This window comes from Cheilinus undulatus, linkage group 15, assembly GCF_018320785.1.
Source record: "Cheilinus undulatus linkage group 15, ASM1832078v1, whole genome shotgun sequence".
NCBI lineage: Eukaryota > Metazoa > Chordata > Actinopteri > Labriformes > Labridae > Cheilinus > Cheilinus undulatus.
Genome location: NC_054879.1, coordinates 30929689 through 30950934, shown reverse-complemented (window position 1 = coordinate 30950934; position 21246 = coordinate 30929689). Strand labels below are relative to the sequence as shown.

At 38.6% G+C, this 21246-nt stretch overlaps 1 protein-coding gene across 1 annotated transcript in view; it reads right to left on the bottom strand.

The window, feature by feature from the left end:
* The window catches only part of klf7b (Kruppel-like factor 7b), a 116922-nt gene extending 97061 nt beyond the window's left edge, over positions 1-19861 (bottom strand). Inside the window, exon 1 of the mRNA XM_041807756.1 lies at positions 19406-19861. Coding sequence (XP_041663690.1) covers positions 19406-19507 — 102 coding nt within the window. The 5' untranslated portion in view covers positions 19508-19861. The remainder of the gene's footprint in view (positions 1-19405) is intronic.
* Between the last annotated feature and the right edge of the window lie 1385 nt (positions 19862-21246).

Genomic DNA, 21246 nt, shown 5'->3' with positions numbered 1-21246 from the left:
GGCAACAGTTCAACATTATTGCATATTGACATTTAAGCTCTGCTCTGTGATGACAAGATAATAATGCTGCCATCAGTTTACACTCTGTATTAATAATCCCCCGCAGGTTCCATCCAATATCAGAACAAACATCATAATGACTTTTTGTTTTACACTTATTATAATCTTTATCTGATGTAACTCTGTCAGGAAGACTATGCTAATCTCACGTACACCGATTGTAATTCATAATTTTGTCAATTAAAAAGAATACAGCTCAGATTTTCAGCCTTATCTCTACGTAGAGCTAGATTTATATTCATGCAAACTAGAATATATATGCAGGATGCTGATACTGCCTTGCAAGCAGAACATCTTATCCAGTCAAGCATCCACAAAGATTCCATTGCTTTGTTATGTATAAAAACTCAAACATTACCACCAAACTTTGCAAAAAAATCTCCTGAATACATTTAGAGATGTCACTAAACATTTGCTCCAATTCAAAGAATCTGTAAAAGAAGATGGCAGGACGATAGTGAAGGACAACATTTTGAGCTCTCCCTGCCTCCTCCATGTTAACAGACTAGAAACTTTAAAATGAAAGTAGCCTTGTAAAGCAGATGGATTGGCCAGATTCCATGTCTGTCAACAGGCAGATCCATCTTGCAAAGCTCCAGTCTGAAACATTTGTGCCAGGTCTGAGAACAGGCACCAATCTGACCAATCTGCTTGAGCTATTTGTACCCACTTTTGGGATTTAGTTTAGTAGTAGTGGAAGCTGACAGCAATGGCTGCTGCTGGTAGTTTAAGCTATGGATGTAGGCACAGCTGCAATTTTATCCAAACTGGTCCATATTTATTTAGCAAAATATGTACAAAGAAGTCCAAAGAATTGCACAGAAAGCTTTTCATGGAGTTTCAACCTGCTTCGGTATGAGTTTGTGAAAGCTGCAGGTGGGGTTAAGTTGCATTGGTAGCCATAAGTAATGACAGCAGCTGGTAAAGCTTTTATCTCAAATGTAGCTTTGTGGACAGTTTTAATCAGATCTGGAAAGCATGACACCATTCAAACAAGATCAATGAGCCCCAATGAAAGTCTTATCCACCAACAAGCTCCACTGACTCCACTTGACCAGTCACCTTTTAACCAATTTTTGCTGCTTTTTGCCCCTTTTGGTTGCTTGTTTGAAGTTTTTTGCCACATTGAACCCATTTTCCCCATTTTTTTGCAACCTTTTTACCAATTGTGGCCCATTTTCGCCCCTTCTCTTTGCCAATTTAACCCATTGTTCTTGGTTTTTCTTTCTTTATTTTGCCACATTAACCCTTTTTTGCCACGTTTTTACCTTTTCTAACCCCTTTCTGTCACTTTTTGCCACCTTTGCCAACATTTAGCTACTCTTTGCCCAATTTTGGCCAATTTTCATCCTATTGTTTTGTCTCTTTTTATAATTATTCATTTATTTTCTATTTAACTTGTCTGAATGTCTTCTACTTTATTTTCTGGCATTCTGATTTTTGTGCACTAATAATACTAGTATTAACTAATAAAAAGGTAATTCTGTTTTAAGAAAAGGTATTTACTGTTTTAAGAAGACTCTATTGTACCAAAGCAAATGAAACTATTGTTTGTTGCTTTGATAAGAGTAGTTATTATTCTGGTTAAAACTGAAATATTGTTATCACAGATTACATTTACAATTGACCATAATCTTGCTGACCTCCATGGGTCGGAGTTTGGTTGGGCCCCAGAAAGCTCTCCCCTTTATCCCCCTTTATGGGCGGCATTGCCCCCAGACTATCAGGTGTGAAAACAACCTTTTTTATTTTAGGTAATTCACAAGCCAACAGATATTGGGTTACAGAGACTTCCAAGTGCATTTTCACTGCATTTGAGTGGTTGTGATTTCCTTTCTTCCTTACATAACAAAGAACGGAAAACACAAAATGTATGTTTTTAAAAATCATTTCTCACTGATGAAAATTTAGTGTGTTCAACCAGAGGGTTTACTATGGCACAGAAGTTTTACCTTTGGAGAAGACTTCAGAAGGCAAAAGTCTGGCACCATCACAATGTCAGTGACAGATTTTTTGGAAACATTTAGTCATTAGGGAAGCAGCAGGAATATAAAGAAGGATCTCCAATGAGTGCACAAACTATGAACGGAGGAAGGTTTACAGCTGAAATCAGGATGTTTCACTTGCTTTACACAAGCATTTGAGTAACTTTTCACCTTGCTGAAGTCTCATTTAGCGTTGTAGTCGACTAGATCTTTCTGAAAGCAGCAGCATGTTTGTATATCCTGCTGCCAACTGTAGGCCTGGTCAGGCCAGCACACACAGAGAGACACTGGCTTCCTCTGCCACTGTCAACATCCTCTGCACACTATGAATGATGTCATTACCCAAACACACAGTAGTCACATGTACTGCATGTGTGTTTGTACTCTCTGTTTGGTTTTCACAGGAGCTGAGAGCTAAAGAGGCAGGAAGAAGGCGTGTTTCCGTCCAGATGTGCAGATATTAAAACAAATGTGCAAAATTAAAGTCTGCAGAGGGAAAACATGAGCATGTGAGTTCATTAACTGCAGCTTTAAATACATTAACTCAGCATATCCATGATAACAATGATAAAAAGAGCTGCAGGAATTTCTTTTGAACAATTTAATATGTGCAGCTACTCATATTTCTGTAATTTTGATTAATGATGTTGTCTTCTTTGGCCAAATGCACTATTATTTTTTCAATCCCTCTTTAAGTCAGTAAGTTTTGGGGGAATTCTGGAAACTTTATACCACGGCGGTAAAAATAAAAAAGAAGAAGGCAGAACATGAGGAAGCAGGTCCTAAAAAGTCGTTGTTTATTTGGAAAAATGTGTCCAATCAGCCCTCCTCTCTTTGCTGACTCAGACCACAAGAAAAACTTACTCTATATTTAGGCTCTGTCTTTTCATTCACTGTTTTTAAAATGTGCAGATTCAAAATATGCATAAACAAAAGGAGGTTTGGGGGGCCAACAGAGAGAGCGGGGTGAGGGAGAAGAAAGACAGGCAGACAAAAAGCGAGAGAGAGCGAGAGAGAGAGAGAGAGAGAGCGGGGTGAGTAGAGGGAGAGGGGTTGGATGGATTCCAGGTCACAAGGCTTTATCCCTGAGCCAATCGGTCTGCAAACACTGGCTCAGCAGGATGTAGAGACACACAACACACCTGTGTGTGATTGTGACTGTGTGTATCTGTGCGTCAACACAGCTCAGTCAGCGATTACCAGGAGGATTTCTCTTAATAAAAAGGAATCAAATGAAACCTTCTTGGCTGTTCTTTTTTGAAATAACTTCCCAAATACTGGTGTGTTTGGGGTAAAAGGAAATCCAGTCTCATAACAGAGAACAGAGGGGTGATGAGAAAAAATAGAGGAGTAATAACACAATAAATACTCTTTGGAGGTTTATTAAATATTGTATTCATTATTTGGAGATACAGAAATAAAAAGCATATGTAACTGTTATTTGAAAAAGTACTTTCTGTAACTTTCAAAACAAAATGATGATACTGATATTCATTTAAGTGATATTATTAGAAAGTGGAAGTGTTTAAGAACAACAGCTCCTCAGCCATGAAGCAGAAGATCATGTAAAATCACAGAGCAGCATACCACAGACAATGCTATGCTTCCAACTTTGTGGCAACAGATTGGGGAAGGCCCTTTTCTATTCCAGCACAACTGTGCCCCAGTGCACAAAGCAAGGACTCTAAAGACATGGTTTGCTGAGTTTGACTGGCCCTGACCTCAACGCCAGCAAGCACCTGAGGGATGTACTGGAACAGAGATTGTTCCAGGCCTTCTTGTCCAACATCAGTGCTTGACCTCATAGATACTCTACAGAATAAATGGGCACAAAATCTCCCACAAAAACACTCCAAAATCTTAGAAAGTTTTTAAGGAAGAGTGGAGGCCATTTTAGCTGCAAAAGGGGGGCAACTCCATATTAACGTACATGAATTTCAATACAATGCCATTACAGTCCCTGTTTGTGTAATGGTCAGGTGGCCATATACTTTTGTCCATATAGTGCCCAGCCACTTTTAAAGTAAATTCTATTTTAGTTTGCATTGTTAAAACATCACTTACCAGATAAGAGCTAAAATTCAAGTATCGATGTCTAAAAATTGGGGTTTTGTTGATTTTGATGTTCCTGTAGACAAAGCAGTTTGTCTTTTCTGGCTCAGCAGGATGTATCAAAGACATTTGATACAGTTAACCATTCAATTCTATTACATAGGTTGTTTATAATTAGCGCCGATACAACTGCATGTTGGTTGGTTTCATACAAATTTAACAAACAGAACTCAAACAATTGTTTCAAGTAATGAAAAGACTACCCTCAGTGTGATCAGCTGAGGAGTACCCCAGGGATCAATTGTGGGTCCTCGTCTGTTTACATTCTATATCAATGACAATGCAGAAAAATGTAGGGACTGTAAAATTGATCTTTATGCAGATGATACAGTATTATATTCTTCAGCACCCTCTCACAGTCAAGCTTTTTCTCAGCTACAGTCAGATTTTGATGCATTTTAACAAGCCCTAATTGATCTTAAACTAATTCTGAAAGATTATGTGAACTGAACAGCTGCTCCGTTACGGAAGCTTCACTTTTCTTGGTGCCGTGACAGCCGTTTTCCTCTGCTTACAGTCTCTGATATAAACCAGACTAAACATCTGCCTCTGCCGGAGCTACAGAGAAGAAACTGATGTACATTTTCTCATCTGACAGCAGATCACAAGGCAAACAAGCACATTTCCTCGAGTGTTAGACCCTAATAAATACGGGAAAATCAATATATATAAGCAACACATGACACACAATGGGATGATTCAGTGCACAATAGCTGATCTCCACAGTGTGCTGCAGGCGTGGAGAGATGAATGGCTAAATCTCCTTGTAAACTGTAGTAATCAGGCTCTGTGGTGAATAGTGCTGGAGAGCTGCCCTCCATAGAGAAGCACTCATCTTGAAAGATCAGGCCGATGGTTTTCACAGTAAAAGCGCTCTCTCCATCACCAGTGCAGTTCATTTGTTCTGCTTTCCTGCCGCAGCAGCCTGACTGCTCACTTTCTTATCTAATCTCTGCCACCGTAGACTGAACGCCTTATTCACTTACTGAATTATGGGCTCTGGGGCGAGAGTGTGCGAGTGTGAGTGTGTGTGGGTTCGACTCGAGTGATTTCAAATTATGAGGAAAGAACAATAACTGTGTGTGTGTTTGGGGGAACGATAAAAGAGAAAATGAATGAATGCAGTGATTAGAGCGGCTCATAAGGAGGAAAATATTGGCACCAGTTTCCACGCTGTAAAAAGAGAAGACACTGAAAGCTTCTTTTTGAACACTTCTGTCACCTTTTACAGCTTTGAATGTTTCCTCTCTGTAATTTTCAGGGTTTCAACTTTAATGTTTTCATAAAGGGCCATTTCACACCTAATTATGATGAAGTAAATGTTCGCATGCTTCATAACTCCCTGTAGGTGCTTGTCGATCATATTCTAGGCTTTAATCCATCCATTTTCCGTTAGGCTCGTCCTGTCAGAGTCACAGTGGGCTGTAGTCATTCCCAGCTTGCATCAGGCCAGAGGTAGGTCACCCTGCAAGGATTGCCAGTCAATCATTGCTGAGGCATAAAGATGGACGGGTTTTCCATTCAAATAAAATTGCAGCAAAATGGGAAAACAGCGAGGCAATATCAGAGTTTAAATTCCAATATGCTGCTATAAGAAATGCCTTACAGATACGAAACATGAGCTACCAAGCTGCAGAGAACATTCTGTAAAAAGTTTAGATGGTGTAAGGAGAAAATCTACAAGTTTCAGGTATTTCCTTGACCTTTGACTTCCAAAATTTAATCGGTCTACCCTTAAGTTGTGGTGGACATTTGTGCAAAGTTTTAAGGAAATCCCCCAAAGCATTCTTGAGATACATTCATCACTAATGGTTGCACACAAGCCCCCTTTGTCCCTGACCTTTGTACTATAACCTCCAAAATCTAATGGTAATATCTTTGAATCAGGGTAGGAAAGGGTAGGACGGGGGGGTGGACATGAGGCCTGAAGACATGACGTCCAAAATCCAACCATTCCATCGTTGAGTAAGGGTGAACATTTCTGCAAAGTTTGAAGAAAATCCTTCAAAGAGTGCTGAAGATAAAGCATTTATAAGAATGGCCTGAAAAGTACGGACACTGGCAGAAAAATATAGTTTCTTGAGTGCTTGACTAAGTTTCTGGATGGTTATGCTTACCAGAAACTATCTGGTGCTCAACAGAAAGAACCCCTTAAGCACCAGATAGTTTCTGAGGAGCACAAGAAAGTTTTGCGAGCACACCAGAAACTTAAAGATTCTTCAACCCTTGACTCTTAAGTGGCCAGGTAAGAAAGCTAGGGATGAGGATGAGGCCTGGTGACCTTGACTTTTGATGTGTATATGACCTCTAAAATTGAATGACTTCATCCTTGAGTCAGTGCACACTTGTACAAAGTGTTAGGAATGATAAGCATGCTAAATAGAGCTCCTCTTCTTTCCATTTATTTTCTCTTTGTAAATTGTTTTGGACTGGATTTCATGTTGGAAATAAACACTGGGTTAAGCGGTGTTGGAATGTCTTGAATGCACCATGCCAGCGGTGTGCGTGAAGCTGCGACTGTGTCACTTTTAAATGACGTCACAAGGCGGAGGTAGCGGGGAGCTGCCACTGAGGGAAGGAGAGGATGCCAACTTGTCAACGGACATCAAACCAACTCCCACAAACGAGTTGAATGAACAAGTCCTTGTTTTTTAGTTAAAACCCAATCGAACTAAAATTGAACTGCAATGAAGCTTGGGCTCGCCGTTCACCGAAACGCTGCTAGAGCAAACTAGGCCGGAGGCCCAGATGACACCGACGTGCAGGTGAGCTTAACCAGCCTGTATTTGGATGGATGGACAACCCAGAAACATCATGACTCCAGCCTATTGGCTGCTTGGAGGTACTACATACATTAACATACATATACCACAACATAACACTACTTATATTTTACAAAGCAGTACTTGTTTAAAATTTGAAATAGGGCTGTCAAATAATTTATTTTAAAAAATGTGATTAACTCTCTTTTTTATTGTCAATTATTTGCATTTAACACTGCTTTTTGTTTCATTTGGGATTTTTGTACTGTCTTAAACAAAGAGTCACTGACTTCCTGTTTATATACAGACCTGCTTTCGTTCTGAAAGAAAGTACGAGACAGATCTATCTATCTATCTATCTATCTATCTATCTATCTATCTATCTATCTATCTATCTATCTGTAGTCTTGAGTAATGGACAATCAAAGCTTTGACCTGCTGACCTGAAAATCTATAAAAAGTTGACTGTTTTTAAAGGTCACTTTTACAGTAACCCATATTATAGTTATTACGGTAATTCACTCCAGACCAAGTTAGGCAGTGATAACAGTCCTTAAAAGTGATGACACATTAGCCTCAACACTGTTTACTGAGCAAAATATAGAGTCAACAAGGCCAATGATACAAGACCAGACGCTTTGTACTTTCTCTCTTTATGGATGAATTCTACCATTTTTTAAGTTCATAAAACTGTTTTCCTCATTTTAATTGAATAAACTTGATATATATGTGCATCATTCCAGCACTAGTTATGCTTGCTCTGCTGTTATAATTAAAGTTATTGAAACAATTAAAGATCTGGTTGATTTGCATAGGAACTGCATGGTAAATTCATCTTAATTTTCCCTTTAATGGAGTATTTTTTACATAATCTTTCCTTCCTCTTTCAATCTCTCGGCTCAGGTTGTCCTCTCTGTTGCTCCTCCACCTCCCTGTTATCTCTTTCCTCCTTTTCTCTCCATTCATTTGTTTTTGTTGCCCTCGTCTTCCTCTTTTTCTGTCTGCTGTGACTATGAGGAAGCAGCTGTGCACCACAGACAATTACATAACTCTGCGTGTGTGAGTCGATCTCTGAGTGTGTGTTGAAACAAAGGAAGAGTGGCAAGAGAGACAAAAAGTTTAAAATAAAAAAGGAAAAAGGCCTCTCTTTCCTGACTAACTTCCACCTGCATTTCTCGTTCTAACCTCTGCCGCTGTTTTGTTTCTCTCTCATCCTCCACTTTCTCTAACCATCACCCCCCACATCCCCTCCATCCATCCTCCCCCGGTCCCTACATGCAGAGTTACTGGGCTGTGAAATGTGAAAAACTGCAGCATGCATGGCAATTCATTATCTTGTCAAACTTCTCAGGGCCGGCCTGAAGCCAACAGGGGGAGAGAGAGAGGAACTGAGGGAGAGACAGAGAGAAGACAGAGCTCATGGAGGGGGTCCTTCAGTAGGTTAACAGGTTAGGGAGAGATGAGAGGGAGGGGAAACAATATGGACTCACACAAGAGAGGCTGCACCGCTGAGTTTGTAATGACTGATATATCTTGGCTCTTCTAGTGGCGGAGGAAACATTTGGTATTATTTTCAGTGTTGGGATAGTTACGCAAGCCCACTTTAAATGAATTAAACATGCAAAACTCCTTAAATAGATCCGAGCATGTGTCTTCAACATGGAACAGTACCTTACAAAACAACAAAGGATGAGAAAAATATGGTCTATCTATATTATATCATACAAATATATGATGAAACACTGCATTGAAAGAGACTGATAAATGGTCCAAATAGCACAACAACAATGCAGCATGTAAAGCAAATGGGAAAACCACACCAAGATGCAAAGCGAAAGGCACCAAAACACATCAATGACAAATGTAGGGAAGCAAATTTGAACCCTTACTTGTATGAATAAGTGCTATTTCAGTGTAGACAGATGTTATATTAAGGATTGTGGATGACAATTAAAGCATAAGGGTGAGTAAAAATGACCCAACTTTCAAAAACACGAATGAAAACTTGTATTAGAGGGATAAAATTAAGAGACTTTTAAAGTCTTTAGGTCTATGATTCAATGCCAGAAATACAACTCTGCACATTTAAAGATTTATTCCCTATTTGTGCAAACTATGATTTAATTAGTGATATATAATCCCTGTAATTTTTATGAAGGAAAAACAGCATATATTTATTTATTTATAAAGAAAACTAAAGCAAAAGTTTAACCTTAGTAGCATTTTTACTCTCATAACATTAAAATAAAAGACTCATATTTATCTACTACTTGACTTCAATTTGATTTCTTTCTATAAAAAAAAAAAAAAAACTAAAAAAATGTATAATGTATATTCAATATTGTGACATATATTGCATCCTGGATTGAGTGCCCGATTCCTAGTCTTCAATGAAAGAGCTATCAGTTTTAGGGATGCACGATAATTAATATTTCCCAAATTCTGATATGCCAATATTTTTAAATTAATTTCAGCACATACAGATATAAATAAAAACATATAAATGTAGTTCAGACCTGAAACTTCAGTCTTTAAAATGCACTTCAAAGTTTAGGGAATGAGCATGAACAGAAAAAAAGACTTCAGCTGTTGTAGATCTGTTAGTCTTGCCTAAATCTCTCCAGTTGTATTTGTCAGTATGATGGATATTATGTCGTAAATATCAGCATATCTTTTGATTACAATATCTGCTGAAATATGATGCATATTTAACCCATTTAGTCTTGAATAATAGGCATTACCATCACATTCCTACAATAACAAAGAATTCCAGTCCAAAAATGATATTGCATGAATATTGCTGTTTACATTTTGAACTAAACACAGCTTTGAAAAAAAGAGTGATGATTATAAAAGCTTTTTACATCCCTTTGCAACAAAAGAGGACAGCTTGTATCTTGTAATTCAGTAAAAATAATTAAAAGGTTACTAGGTTTTGATTTTAGTGTACTGTCTTTATATGAAAATGTCATTAACCCTTACATTACTTGAATAAATATTATCAGTCAGGGCTTTACATTAGCTTTTTTTGCTAACAGCTACAGTGGCTAATTGTTTTCCAAAGTTACTAGTCACTCAAAATTTTCAATAGCCACAATTTTCTTTTTTGTAAATATAGTTTAATATCAAGGTTGATGATGGCATGTTAGATTTTCTCGAAACAGATATGCAAATCTTCATGTGCATGAACAGTGTATCTCCAACTTTGAAGATTTTTTCCCATCACTTGAAAGAACACTGTCACAGTGTTCACAAACACTGGCATTATAACAGCAGAGCACAGTTACAGTAAAGCACAGGATGTGTCACTGATAAATTCAACCTGCCAAAGTGGCTAGTGGGAGTCGCTGCACTACCTGCCATGGCTGGGATCCACCACCATTTGGCTGGCTGGCAGGTGTTAATATCAAGCCCTGTTACCAGCACTGTCACTGTATGACCATAGGGAGTTTTCTAGGCAACTTCCGAGGGCAAGTTTCTGAATTTGGGCTTCTATTTTGAAATGGATACGTTAATGTAAAAAAAAAGATCAATTTAACTAAGATTTCTGATCGTGTTTCTTTGCAGCATTCCTGTGAGGATGAGACATGAAATGGTTAAAGCAGCAGCTATATTGCCATCATGAACTGCTGTATGTACGACGCACAGATTGCACTCCTGAGAGAGGTGCAGGGCTGCAGGCTTGCAGGGCCTTAATGGAGACTGTGTGTATCAGTAACACGGAGCTGGTTGGAAGCATCGTGCTGTAACGACCCCGCAGCAAATAAATCAATCAGCTTGAGAAGATCTACAGACACACCGTGCACACAAATTAAGAGACAGGATGAGAGGGAGACGGTGAGAGAATCTGACCGTGTAAAGCACTGCACCTGCACGCAGTGTGAGTCTTTAAACGTGGATCTTTAAGCTAAAACAGCAGCATAAAACCTGAGCATTTGCATCTGTTTTCCACTCCATGTAGCCTTAGTTTTCACTGTGTCTGTTTTCCACTCCTACTCATCCGACTTTGGCGTGGCTCTGCTTTGAAATAAATGGATTACATCTAATTGGGAAGTCTGGGTTTGCCATTTTATCCTTGGACACCACACACAAATCCCTAAAGCCCATCACATCATTCTCAACCTGCAAAGATGCAGCAATTATATGCAGAACATGGACTAGTGCTGTCAGAGGCAACAAGGCTGATAGACAGGAGAGGAATAGAGAGAGAGAATCAGTGTGTGTTTATGCATGCATGCGAGTGTGTGTTTTCCACATGTTTAGCCATGATGCAAAGCAGCTGATAAAAGAAGCCAGTACGAGGAAACAAAGACCAGGAGCATGATGCAGCGACAGACAAGGAAGATAAATGACGCACACAAATCCTGTTGTTTGTTTGTGCATGGTTGTGGACGTGTGTGCAGCTCGGTCCGTCTGACAGCAAACGGCCAATTACTGTCGAAAGTGGCGGGATGAGTCCTGCCAGACCATAGCTTTCCATTAGTGCATGCCAGCCGAGCATGTGTGTGTGTGGGTGTGGGTGTGTGTGATGGAGGGAAGGAGGGGATGGAGGGAGACAGAAGGAGCAGGAGTGGAAAAAGCGTGGGTGTGTGTGTTCTCACTGTGAGTGTTTGTCCCCACTGGTGCAGATAAATTTGAGGAAACTCATCTTTTCCTCTCAGTTGTGTTCTTCCATACTCAATAAGCTGGCACTTTCCACTCTGAAAATCTGAGCGTGAATCTTAATGACTCTCTTGGAGAATATAAAAACTGCACTGGTTTGTATGAATAAAATCGAGCTATTTTCTGAAAGCTCACTCCAAACATGATGGGATTCATCCCTAAACAGCAAAATGTCTATCAGTTGCATTTCAGGTCCAAGATGTTGCTAGCAAAGCTTAGCACAAGCAGTTGAAGCAGGTGGAAACAGCTAGATTAAAAATATGGGAAAAGCAGTCTACCATTAGCTTAAATTGTATCTTAACTTACTATATTTAGCTAGCTAATTAGCTCAAAATAGCACAGGAGTGTTGATATTTTTAGCTTGGATTTTTGCTGATAAAAGCAGACTATTAGGCCAAAAACAGGAGTTAGAGACATTCGATTATGGCTTTTAAATTTTTTCTTTTAGAAACAAAAGTAGGAAATCTTCAATGTCTAAGCCCTACATCTAGTAAGTTTCAATAACAAGTATTAGCTAGTAGTGGTGTTTTTGGAGATACTTCGTAAAAGTTAAAATCAAAAATATGATGGAAAACGATTTAAAAACAGTTTATTCGCAGAACATTTAGGCTGCTTGAATTACAAAATGCTTATCCACCAATTCAAGTCAAAGATATTGTTAGCCTAGCTTAGCAGAAACACTTGAAACAGGGTTAAATAGCTACATGGCAACAGTAGTCTACGGTTAGCTTAAATAGTTTCTTAATTTACTTTGGTTAGCTAACTAGCATAGAATAGCCTAGCTTGTTTGCTCATAAAACCAGATCACTAGGCAAAAAACAGAAGCTACAAAAGACATGCAACATAAAATTATGTTTTTAAATGGTTTTAGCAACTAAAGAAAGAAATCATTACTGTCCAAGACATGTAGCAAGTTAGCATGAGTCAGCAAGTAGTTGTGTTTCTGAAGATTTTTTTTAATCTAAAAGCAAAAACAAAAGGGAGTAAATCTAAAATCTAAAAGCAGAAACATCCACTGAATATTTGAGCTGCTTGATTTAGAAAACATTTACTAGCTAAAATTCAAGTCTAAGATGTTGTTAGCCTGGTTTAGCATGAACACTTGAAGCAGGTAGAAATAGCTTAAAAAAACATGGCAAAAGTAGTCTACCATTAGCTTAAATTGTGTTTGAACTTACTGTAGCTTTAGCTAACTGGTCAGGGACTAAAGACTTATATAACTAGAGTTTTGTTGAGCATTGGCTTAGTTATTTGCTAATAAAACCAAAAGTTTAATCAATCACAGGGTTATTTTGGCTACAGGAGTTAAAGTTAATGAGATGGTCATCAATATTATGACTTTTACATGGTTGTCACTTAGCCTCTATATAAGGAAAATCTTTCTGTCTCTATAACTTGCATTCAGCAAGATACAATCGCATGCTTTAGCTAGTTGTTGTGATTTTGGAGACACTTTTAGAAGCTAAAATCAACCATGATAGGAGGCTGCTGAAGGCAGCAACACTACCAGAATCTGAGGCTCAGAAAATTAGAAAATATGTAGGCTATCATCTTTATGTCAGGCCTTATGTCGTTAGCCAACCTAAGCACAAACACTTAAAGCAGTCTGACACAGCTAGCAAGTAAGTTCGAGTAGAAGTGGTCTAATAACAATGTCAATCACATCTTTCCTTGTTGTTTCTTTAGCTAGCTTGCACAAAGTAGCAAACTATTTGCTCTGGGTTGTGTTTAGATCTACTGCTAACTTGTTAGCTTTACTATTTTCACATACATAGAGACATTATTTAACTTTACTGGTTCAGTGGACAAAGGGAGCAGATTTAAGACGTGCATCTTAGCAAAGATATATTTGTGAATGGTCAAGACGACTAAATACAGAAACTGTTTCTATTCAAGCCACATTCAGAATTAAATAAATGGGTTTTTATTAGCCGGTTTTGTCTAGCAATGATACAATATTAACCATCACTGAGGTCTCCCCCAAGTGCTTATAAAAATATCTTTCTTTTTAGCTGCTGCTTGTTCCACTTTCTTTGCCAGCTGTCTGCTGCTTGGTGTATGGCTGGGGGGTTATATGAGAGTAAAACAGCTGCCATGCTGCTGTTAGATATTTTTATGCACTAAGAAAGCTACTGTCCAATGACTGCCCTGTAAAAACAAAAACTACAAATTAAAGGAGCTGAAGAAATGGCAGCTGGTGCATTATTCCCCAGAGATGGCAGTTTCTCCCAGATAGACTTTGTTGGCTTCATTCTTACTTTTAAGGAAATTTGTTAAATGGAGAGTTGCTAATTTACAGTTTTTTTAGCATTCTTTGGTTGATAACACTAAAGTTGCATCATTAGCCTAGTTAAAGGTTGACAGCTTGTGGGCTAAATGAATTTAGGCCAAATAAGAAGCAAATTGAAGGTTGTGACACCTCTCACCCACTTCAGGGGTGAATGCATGAGGATACAATGCTTGGGCAGTACAGCATGCATATTTACAGAAAGTGAATTTTGTCATTGTAGATTTGGTGCTACTCTAGGTTCAAAGACAGGGATGATTTGGCAGAGCCATCAGAGCATCACATAACTTGGTTTATCACCATCAGACCCACTCAGTTGGTCAGGTGTTGGTGGTCTTCAATCTGTCAGAAATGCTCTCAGTCATTGAGAGAAGGATAGGGAAGTAAATTTGATGATGGACTTACAAGTTCTACGTTTCTGGGAAGTTCTCTTTTCCAAAATCCACAAATTAACTTAAATTTAAAGAAATTACTTAAAAGTTTTGTGAACGTTTCTAAACATACTTTATCAAAATATCCCATAAAAAATATCAGATTTTTTTTCAAATATTCCCCAATGATTCAGTGAAACTTTATCATAAAGCCAAAACATTCCAATTATTTTCCTCATTCCTGAAAATTTGCAAATCACCCCCATTTCAAAGCTTATTCCCCAAAATGTAGAAATACATTCACTAAATTTTTTGAAAACAATGGGAAATGCCCCCAATTTTCTCTAAAATTTCTTTGAAAATTATTGAAAATTTCAAAAGGTACCCCCCAAAGAGTCCCCCCCAAAATCCACAAAATTAACAAATAAATTTTCTCTGCAACTTCTTCCACAAAATGACAAATAAAAAAAAAAAGTCCCCAAATTTTCCAAACAAATTCCCCTTAACATACAAATACATTTCCATGAAAATGTCCCAAAAAGTCAGAGCAACCCCCCCAAGACTTCAAATGAAACTCTTCAACATATAAAATTATCTCCCTAAAATTTCCATGAAAGAATTTGAAAATTTCACAGCAAATTTCCCAAAACATCTACAAAATCTAAAATAGCCATGAAAAATCCTTAAATTCAATTTCTTAGAAACTTATTTAAATACATTTCCAAAAATTCCATGAAAAAATACAATTTTCTAAGCAATGCCTTCCACCAAAAAAATCCAAAAAGATGAAAAATTAAACTTCCCAAATTTCCATAGAAATGCCCAAAATATGCAAAAAAAAAAAAAAAAAAAAAAAAAAAAAATCTAAAAATTCCATGAAAAATCCTCCAAAAATCTCAGGGAATTCTTCCACCATTAAACCAAATTAAGTAAACTTAAATGCTCATTCTGGAAAATTATCTGAAAATGTTTAACTATCAGAAATGATTACTATGTTGTAGGAAATCCAAATGTGATGTTGTCCTATTGATATGCAGAGACTTAGGACGTAGGAGGTTAAATACACACAACACTATGTGGACTTCTGACAGTTTTAAAACTAGCGGAATGCCCCTTTACAGTATTTGGTAGTTTCCATTGCTTTGTGTTTTAGCCAAGCTAGGCTAAAGAGCTAACTCTGTATTGGACATGCAGATGGTAAACTAGTATCCAGCTTCTTATTTTATCCTAATAAGACCACCAAATATAATTTCAGAGAATGCCAGACCTCCCTTAAAAAAAGCTTTTAATTGTCTCCAATGACCTCTTATTGCCTCTAGCTGTTGCAAGGAAAACCACTAATGAGGATCCAAATCATAAACAATCTCTAAGACTGCCCATGTGGCATTACAGCCTATGGGCTGGTGCTACATTCACGTCTGGTCTCACTGCCTAAAACTCTACCATCCCATTGGTACTGCTGTTAAACTCCCAACCCAACAACACCCACATCTCACTCTAACAGTGTTTGTACCAGGCTGAAATATGTAAAACAGCTTTCTGCCAATAAAAGTGTGGATAAACTGGGTAGAATTGCTTTTTCCCAGGTCTACATTTCTGTCTCTAGGCACCAATTTAAACAGCTTTTCCAGCCATTCTGCGTAAAATGAGACATGACATCAAAACCCCAAACTCTACAAAACCTCTCAATCAATTAACAATATGCTTACAGACGGGGAAAAAATAGGTTACAGGGGATGAAACTACGAGCTGTTTTGACTAAAAATAGGACGAGGCGGTGAGAATTTGTGTCAGTAAGACAGTCAGAGAAGAGGGATGATGGCTGGGCTTCATTCACTGGGATTTGCATATGTGCACACGTGGTCCAGCCACTTTCAATACACACATTTGACCAACCAAATAGCATGTGAGCTGATTTTTACCTAGGCTGGGACAATTTGATATACTTTAGTCATCTTAAAATGGTGGATAAATCAGGTTCAGGAAGATGGCTACAAATAAGCAGCTTCCATTGACATGTTCAAGCAGAGAAACTTGAGGGAAATTATTTGTAGCACCTCTGTTATTGCATTTTTCTACTATAAATAGTCAAACAGATGGTGTGCAGAAGATTTTTGAGCCTTTAACTGTTTAAAACACCCACTTAAATTTGAGAAACCAGAACAGGCCAATGATGATTGTCTCCACACAGCTGCTTTACTTGGATTTGGAGCACAGATAATAACCATAACTTCTATTTCTTCCACTTTCTATAAATCCAGTCTGGCTTTCACATGGCAGAAAATGTAATAACCCTCATACAGAGTCTGGTAAATATTCTATAGTGGCATATAATGTATTATTCAGCAGGATTATCTGCAAACAAACAGTGGCAGATGTGGATATATTATTTAAGAACCAGTCACTCGCTGTTAGGCATGTGTCCATCTTCTGTGGCATCTGTGTGTCTCTCTCTATATATAAACATATAGATGTGTGTTCAGTGTGTGTGCATGTGTGATAATCCAAACATATCAGAGTGACAGACAGTCTATCGATCAGATCCGCCACTCTAAAAAGAGCCTTTTCTCCTCCAGCATCAGCTCAGACTGCAAAGCAAAAATCACTCCACTTTCACCTTCAATCTGTACTCACTCACTGTATGAGCAGTCAATGAAAGACAAACACAGCAATAAGTCTCTTTCATGCACATTTAACAAGACAAAACACCTCAAAAGCTTTAAGCAGGGGCAATTTTAGGATCAGGCGTTTAGGGGTTCTCAGGTCTGCATCACATTGTGGCATGCAGAGTTCCTTTCAAGTGTGCAATCCTCCTGCTAAACCACTTATTTCAAGAAAATCCTCCTACTACCTCACCATTAGTCTACTCATTGATGAGCCATAGTTCAACCACACTATATCAACTTATGCAGGACTTGTCACACTGTTTATATTGTCCCTAAAATACAGAACTTACCTTTTGCATCATTTACTTATGAGTTTCTCTGTCGTTCATTATAGAGGGGCTTTAAATCATGAGGTTAGAAGTAGATTAAAGATTTTTCTAAATTTGAGTCAAATTTTACCTGGTAAGGTACTGATGAAATTCAGGGGTGCTCCAGCACTCCTAAAAGAGTCTAAATCACCTGTGCCTTTAAGGAAAACAAAGGGATATATACATTTTTTAAACCTAGAAGCCCCCTTGAGCTTTCAATGTACATATTAAAGTAAAATATGCACTGCATAGGAGATTTAAAGGGGCTCATTTTGGTCCCCACCGGAGCATCAAATCTTGCTCTTACCTCCAAACGGCAAACATGAAAGAAAATGTACAGATCAAAACAGCATTTTCAGATGGGACAACTGCAATTCATGTATGTTTTTAAAAGTTATTCACTGTTTGCATTGAAAAGGGGGGAATCAGAAGGTTACGTGAGAGGTAAACAAGCTGAGCTTGATCATTATAAGGATGTCACACTGAAGAATAATGAACCATTTTTAAGGGAAATAAACATTTTCTTATCATTTCTCCCTGATTTTAAGGCTTTTAAGAATAATGAAGAATAATGAACCATTTTTAAGGGGAATAAACATTTTCTTGTCATTTCTCCCTGATTTTAAGGCTTTTAGTGCTACGCAAAGTCTTAGTTGATTAAAATCATGCTGAACATGACCATGATTTCATAAGACAACGTGCTCTGCTCTAACATGAATGATTTATGGGTTGATTAACCCTTAACTGTTTAAGGTACCCTAAAATTAAGGCATGGTTTAAGGGAAATCACAAAAATGAGTGTGTAATGTCTTTTTTATGTAGAAGCCCCCCTTTATCTTTCAGTGTTCGTATGAAGGTAAATATGCATTACATAAGTGATTTAAAGGGGCAAGAGGAGCTCACTTTGGTCCTGACTGGACCATCAAATCTTGCTCTTATGTCCAAAATGCCAATTTGAAGGGAATTATGCAGAACAGAATAGCATTTTCAGATGGATCAACTGCAATTAATGTATATTTGACTAAGATTTTTCCTATTTGCAATGAAGGAGGGGAATTAAAAGGTTGAGTGAGGGGTAAACAAGCTCTGCTCGATCCGCAGGGTGTCAAATTAAGGAAATAATCAACATGTTTCAAGGAAAAGCATTTTTTCTATCACAGTTCTTTGATATTAAGGCTTTTAGTGCCATCTTAAGTCTTGGTAGATTAGGATCAATTTAAACATGACCATAATTTCACAAGACAATGCGCTCATGCTCTAACAGGAGTTATTTAAGGGTTTAATTAACCTTTAAATGTTCAAATACTCCTTAAAATTAAGAATTGTTGATGTAAAGCCCAAAGGGGAGTGTGTGTTGTATAACCCTTGAAGTCCCCCTTAAACTTCAACGCTCATACTGAGGTAAAATATGCACTGCAAGTGAGTTAAAGGGACAAGAGGAGCTAATTTTGGACCAACTTGAAAGAAATGTTGCAGATCTCTATAGCGTTTTAGATAGAACAACTGCTATTTATGTATGTGCTGCAAAGGTATCTTCCTATTTGCAGTGAAAAGGGGTGAAATAAAAGGGTAAGTCTGGGGTAAGCAGTCTGAGTCGTCTTAGGATGTCGAATTGAGGAAAGAAATTTCACTTTTATTAGAGAAAGCAACATTTTTTGCCTGATTCCTCGAGTTTAAGGCTTTTTGTCAGAGCCATGTAAAGTCTTGGTACATTTGGATGAATTTGAGCATGGCCATGATTTCATAAGACAACGTGCTCCTGCTCTAACATGAATGATTTAAGGGTTTCGTTAACCCTTAAGTGTAAAGGGTACCTTACAATAAGGTGGGTTTGCGTAAAGTGCAAAAGTGGCCATGCGTAAAAGTAAAGAATGTTTTTACGCGTTTTAAAACGCTGTCTATCCATCAGTGCCATCAGTGCGTAAAGCTCTGTCTGTATCCTCTCTCCCCTCTCCTCCCCTTTCTCCCCCCTCTATGTGTGTATGTGTTTTCTCCTGTCAGCGGACCTCGCCGTGCTCCATGTGAGCGAGGAAAAAAAAAAAAGACGCAACTACGCGGGGCTGCTGCTGCCGCTCCGGAGCGCTCTGCTGATGCTAAACAGTGAAAACACACTCAGAAAACAGCAACCAGCGCACATGTGACATTACATCCCAGTTTCTAACCCCTTCAAGATGATAAAACGTATCTCTGACCTGCTGCCAGTTCTCCTCCAGGGAAGGCATCGCAGAGAAATAACCAGTGTCATGAACGAGTTGGAGTTCCTGGAAAATACTGTAATTCGCCAACACATCCATGCTTGATGCAAAAAGGAAAAGTCAGTAAAGAAGTCCGGAATCCGCGCGATAAAAAAAATCTTCTTCCTCCTTTCTTCTCAGACTTGTCAAATTAAAAGAAACAAATGCTGGAAAAATCCCAGCTGGTGCAGGAGGAGCGCACCTGAGCACTTTTACTCAAAAAAAGGAAAAAGAGGAAAGAAGAGTTGATTATTTTATCTTTCTCAATGCAATCCCCTCTCCTCTCTGCTCGCTCTGTCACGCCTCTCTCCTCAGTCAGGAATCGGGGGTGCCAGATCTATTTCCGCATTGCCAGATTGCCAATCGGTCTCCCGTAAAAGCTGCCAGGTTGCCAGGTTTGCTCGGCTTGCAGCAGCAGACTGGACCCCGCTGCAATCCAGGCGACCGGCGCGCGAGGGGAGGGAGCGAGAGGCGGAGCCAGCTGTCACTCACTTTCATGCGTGACCTAATAAGGTAAATAGGGTTGATGATGTCACTAGCGTCCAATTAAGGAGGCTCTGAGACAGAGGGGAGGGGCGGAGCTTTCCTGGATGTGGCGCTGCTATTGGCTGGAGCAGGCTGTCAGTCTGCCTGTAGATGGCAGTGAGGGGTGAGTTATTTTTAGAGGCCTATATAAAAGCAGCAGCATTCCTCTCTCAGTCATTACAGGCTGCACAGGCAGAAAGGAGAGAAACCAAGAGCGCTGTTCTTTCTGCAGCTGTGAGGAAACAGCAACAAAAATGTTTAAAAACCTGTATAATTGAGCAGAAAGAATCAGCTGAAGATCAGATGTAGCAGCTGTGATTTTGGAGATAGGATGTGTGTTGTTTTTTCTGAGGTTTTACAGCTCCACCGCAGAGACTCCTCCATGTGGTTTCCATGTGGTGAAGTCTGCAGAGAGCAGGGAGGCAGAAGAGGGAAGAGCACAGCACGATCCTCCCACCTGTTCACTTCACTACACTTTATCCCCCTTTTGTTTATTTTTGGAGAACATCCAGCTTCATTAGCATATTTTTGTTGCCTCACTGAAATAAAAAACACTCCAGACATGAACGTATTGTTTCTGAACATCACTGTTACCTGACAAAGTACAACTGTTTGTTCTGTGATTGGTTCAGATACTTCACTTTAGTAAACATCTACCTAAAGTACTTCAAGACATACAAAGAAATTATTTTAAAAATGTTCTTAGGTACACCTGTTATAATGGCAGAGTACTTTTAAAGTCACATTATGTCAGGTTTTGACTTGAAAAGAGGGTTCTGGCTGGAGACTGCATTCCAGTGGCTGTCTGTTTCAGAACACAAATACACACTTAAACTTTTCAAAATAAAACCTGACTAAACTTCTTTTTAGGGCCATGGCGTAGCTCTGTTAGCTCCATTAGCTGTGTAGATAGTGTAACAACATCATAACGTAGCTGCTGTGACTAAATCTAAGTGCACAAAGCAGCTGTGTAAGCTAGGTATCTGTTAGCTACATGGTTACATTAGATTTAACTTTTGTTCTCCAAAGCTCATGTTGCTAAATGTAACTTAGCTACATTGGCTTATGTTATATGTTAATTATGTAGCTATCATAGCTATGCTATCTTTACCTAAAGTGAGCGTTGCCAAGTAGATACATTATCTATGTAGCTTCTTAAGCTTAGCTCTGTTGCTAAAGCTCTCATTGCTAAAGCTAATTTAGCTACACTGGCTTATGTAATAATGTTAATTACATAGCTGGCATAGCTATGTTAGCTTTAGCTACATCTAATG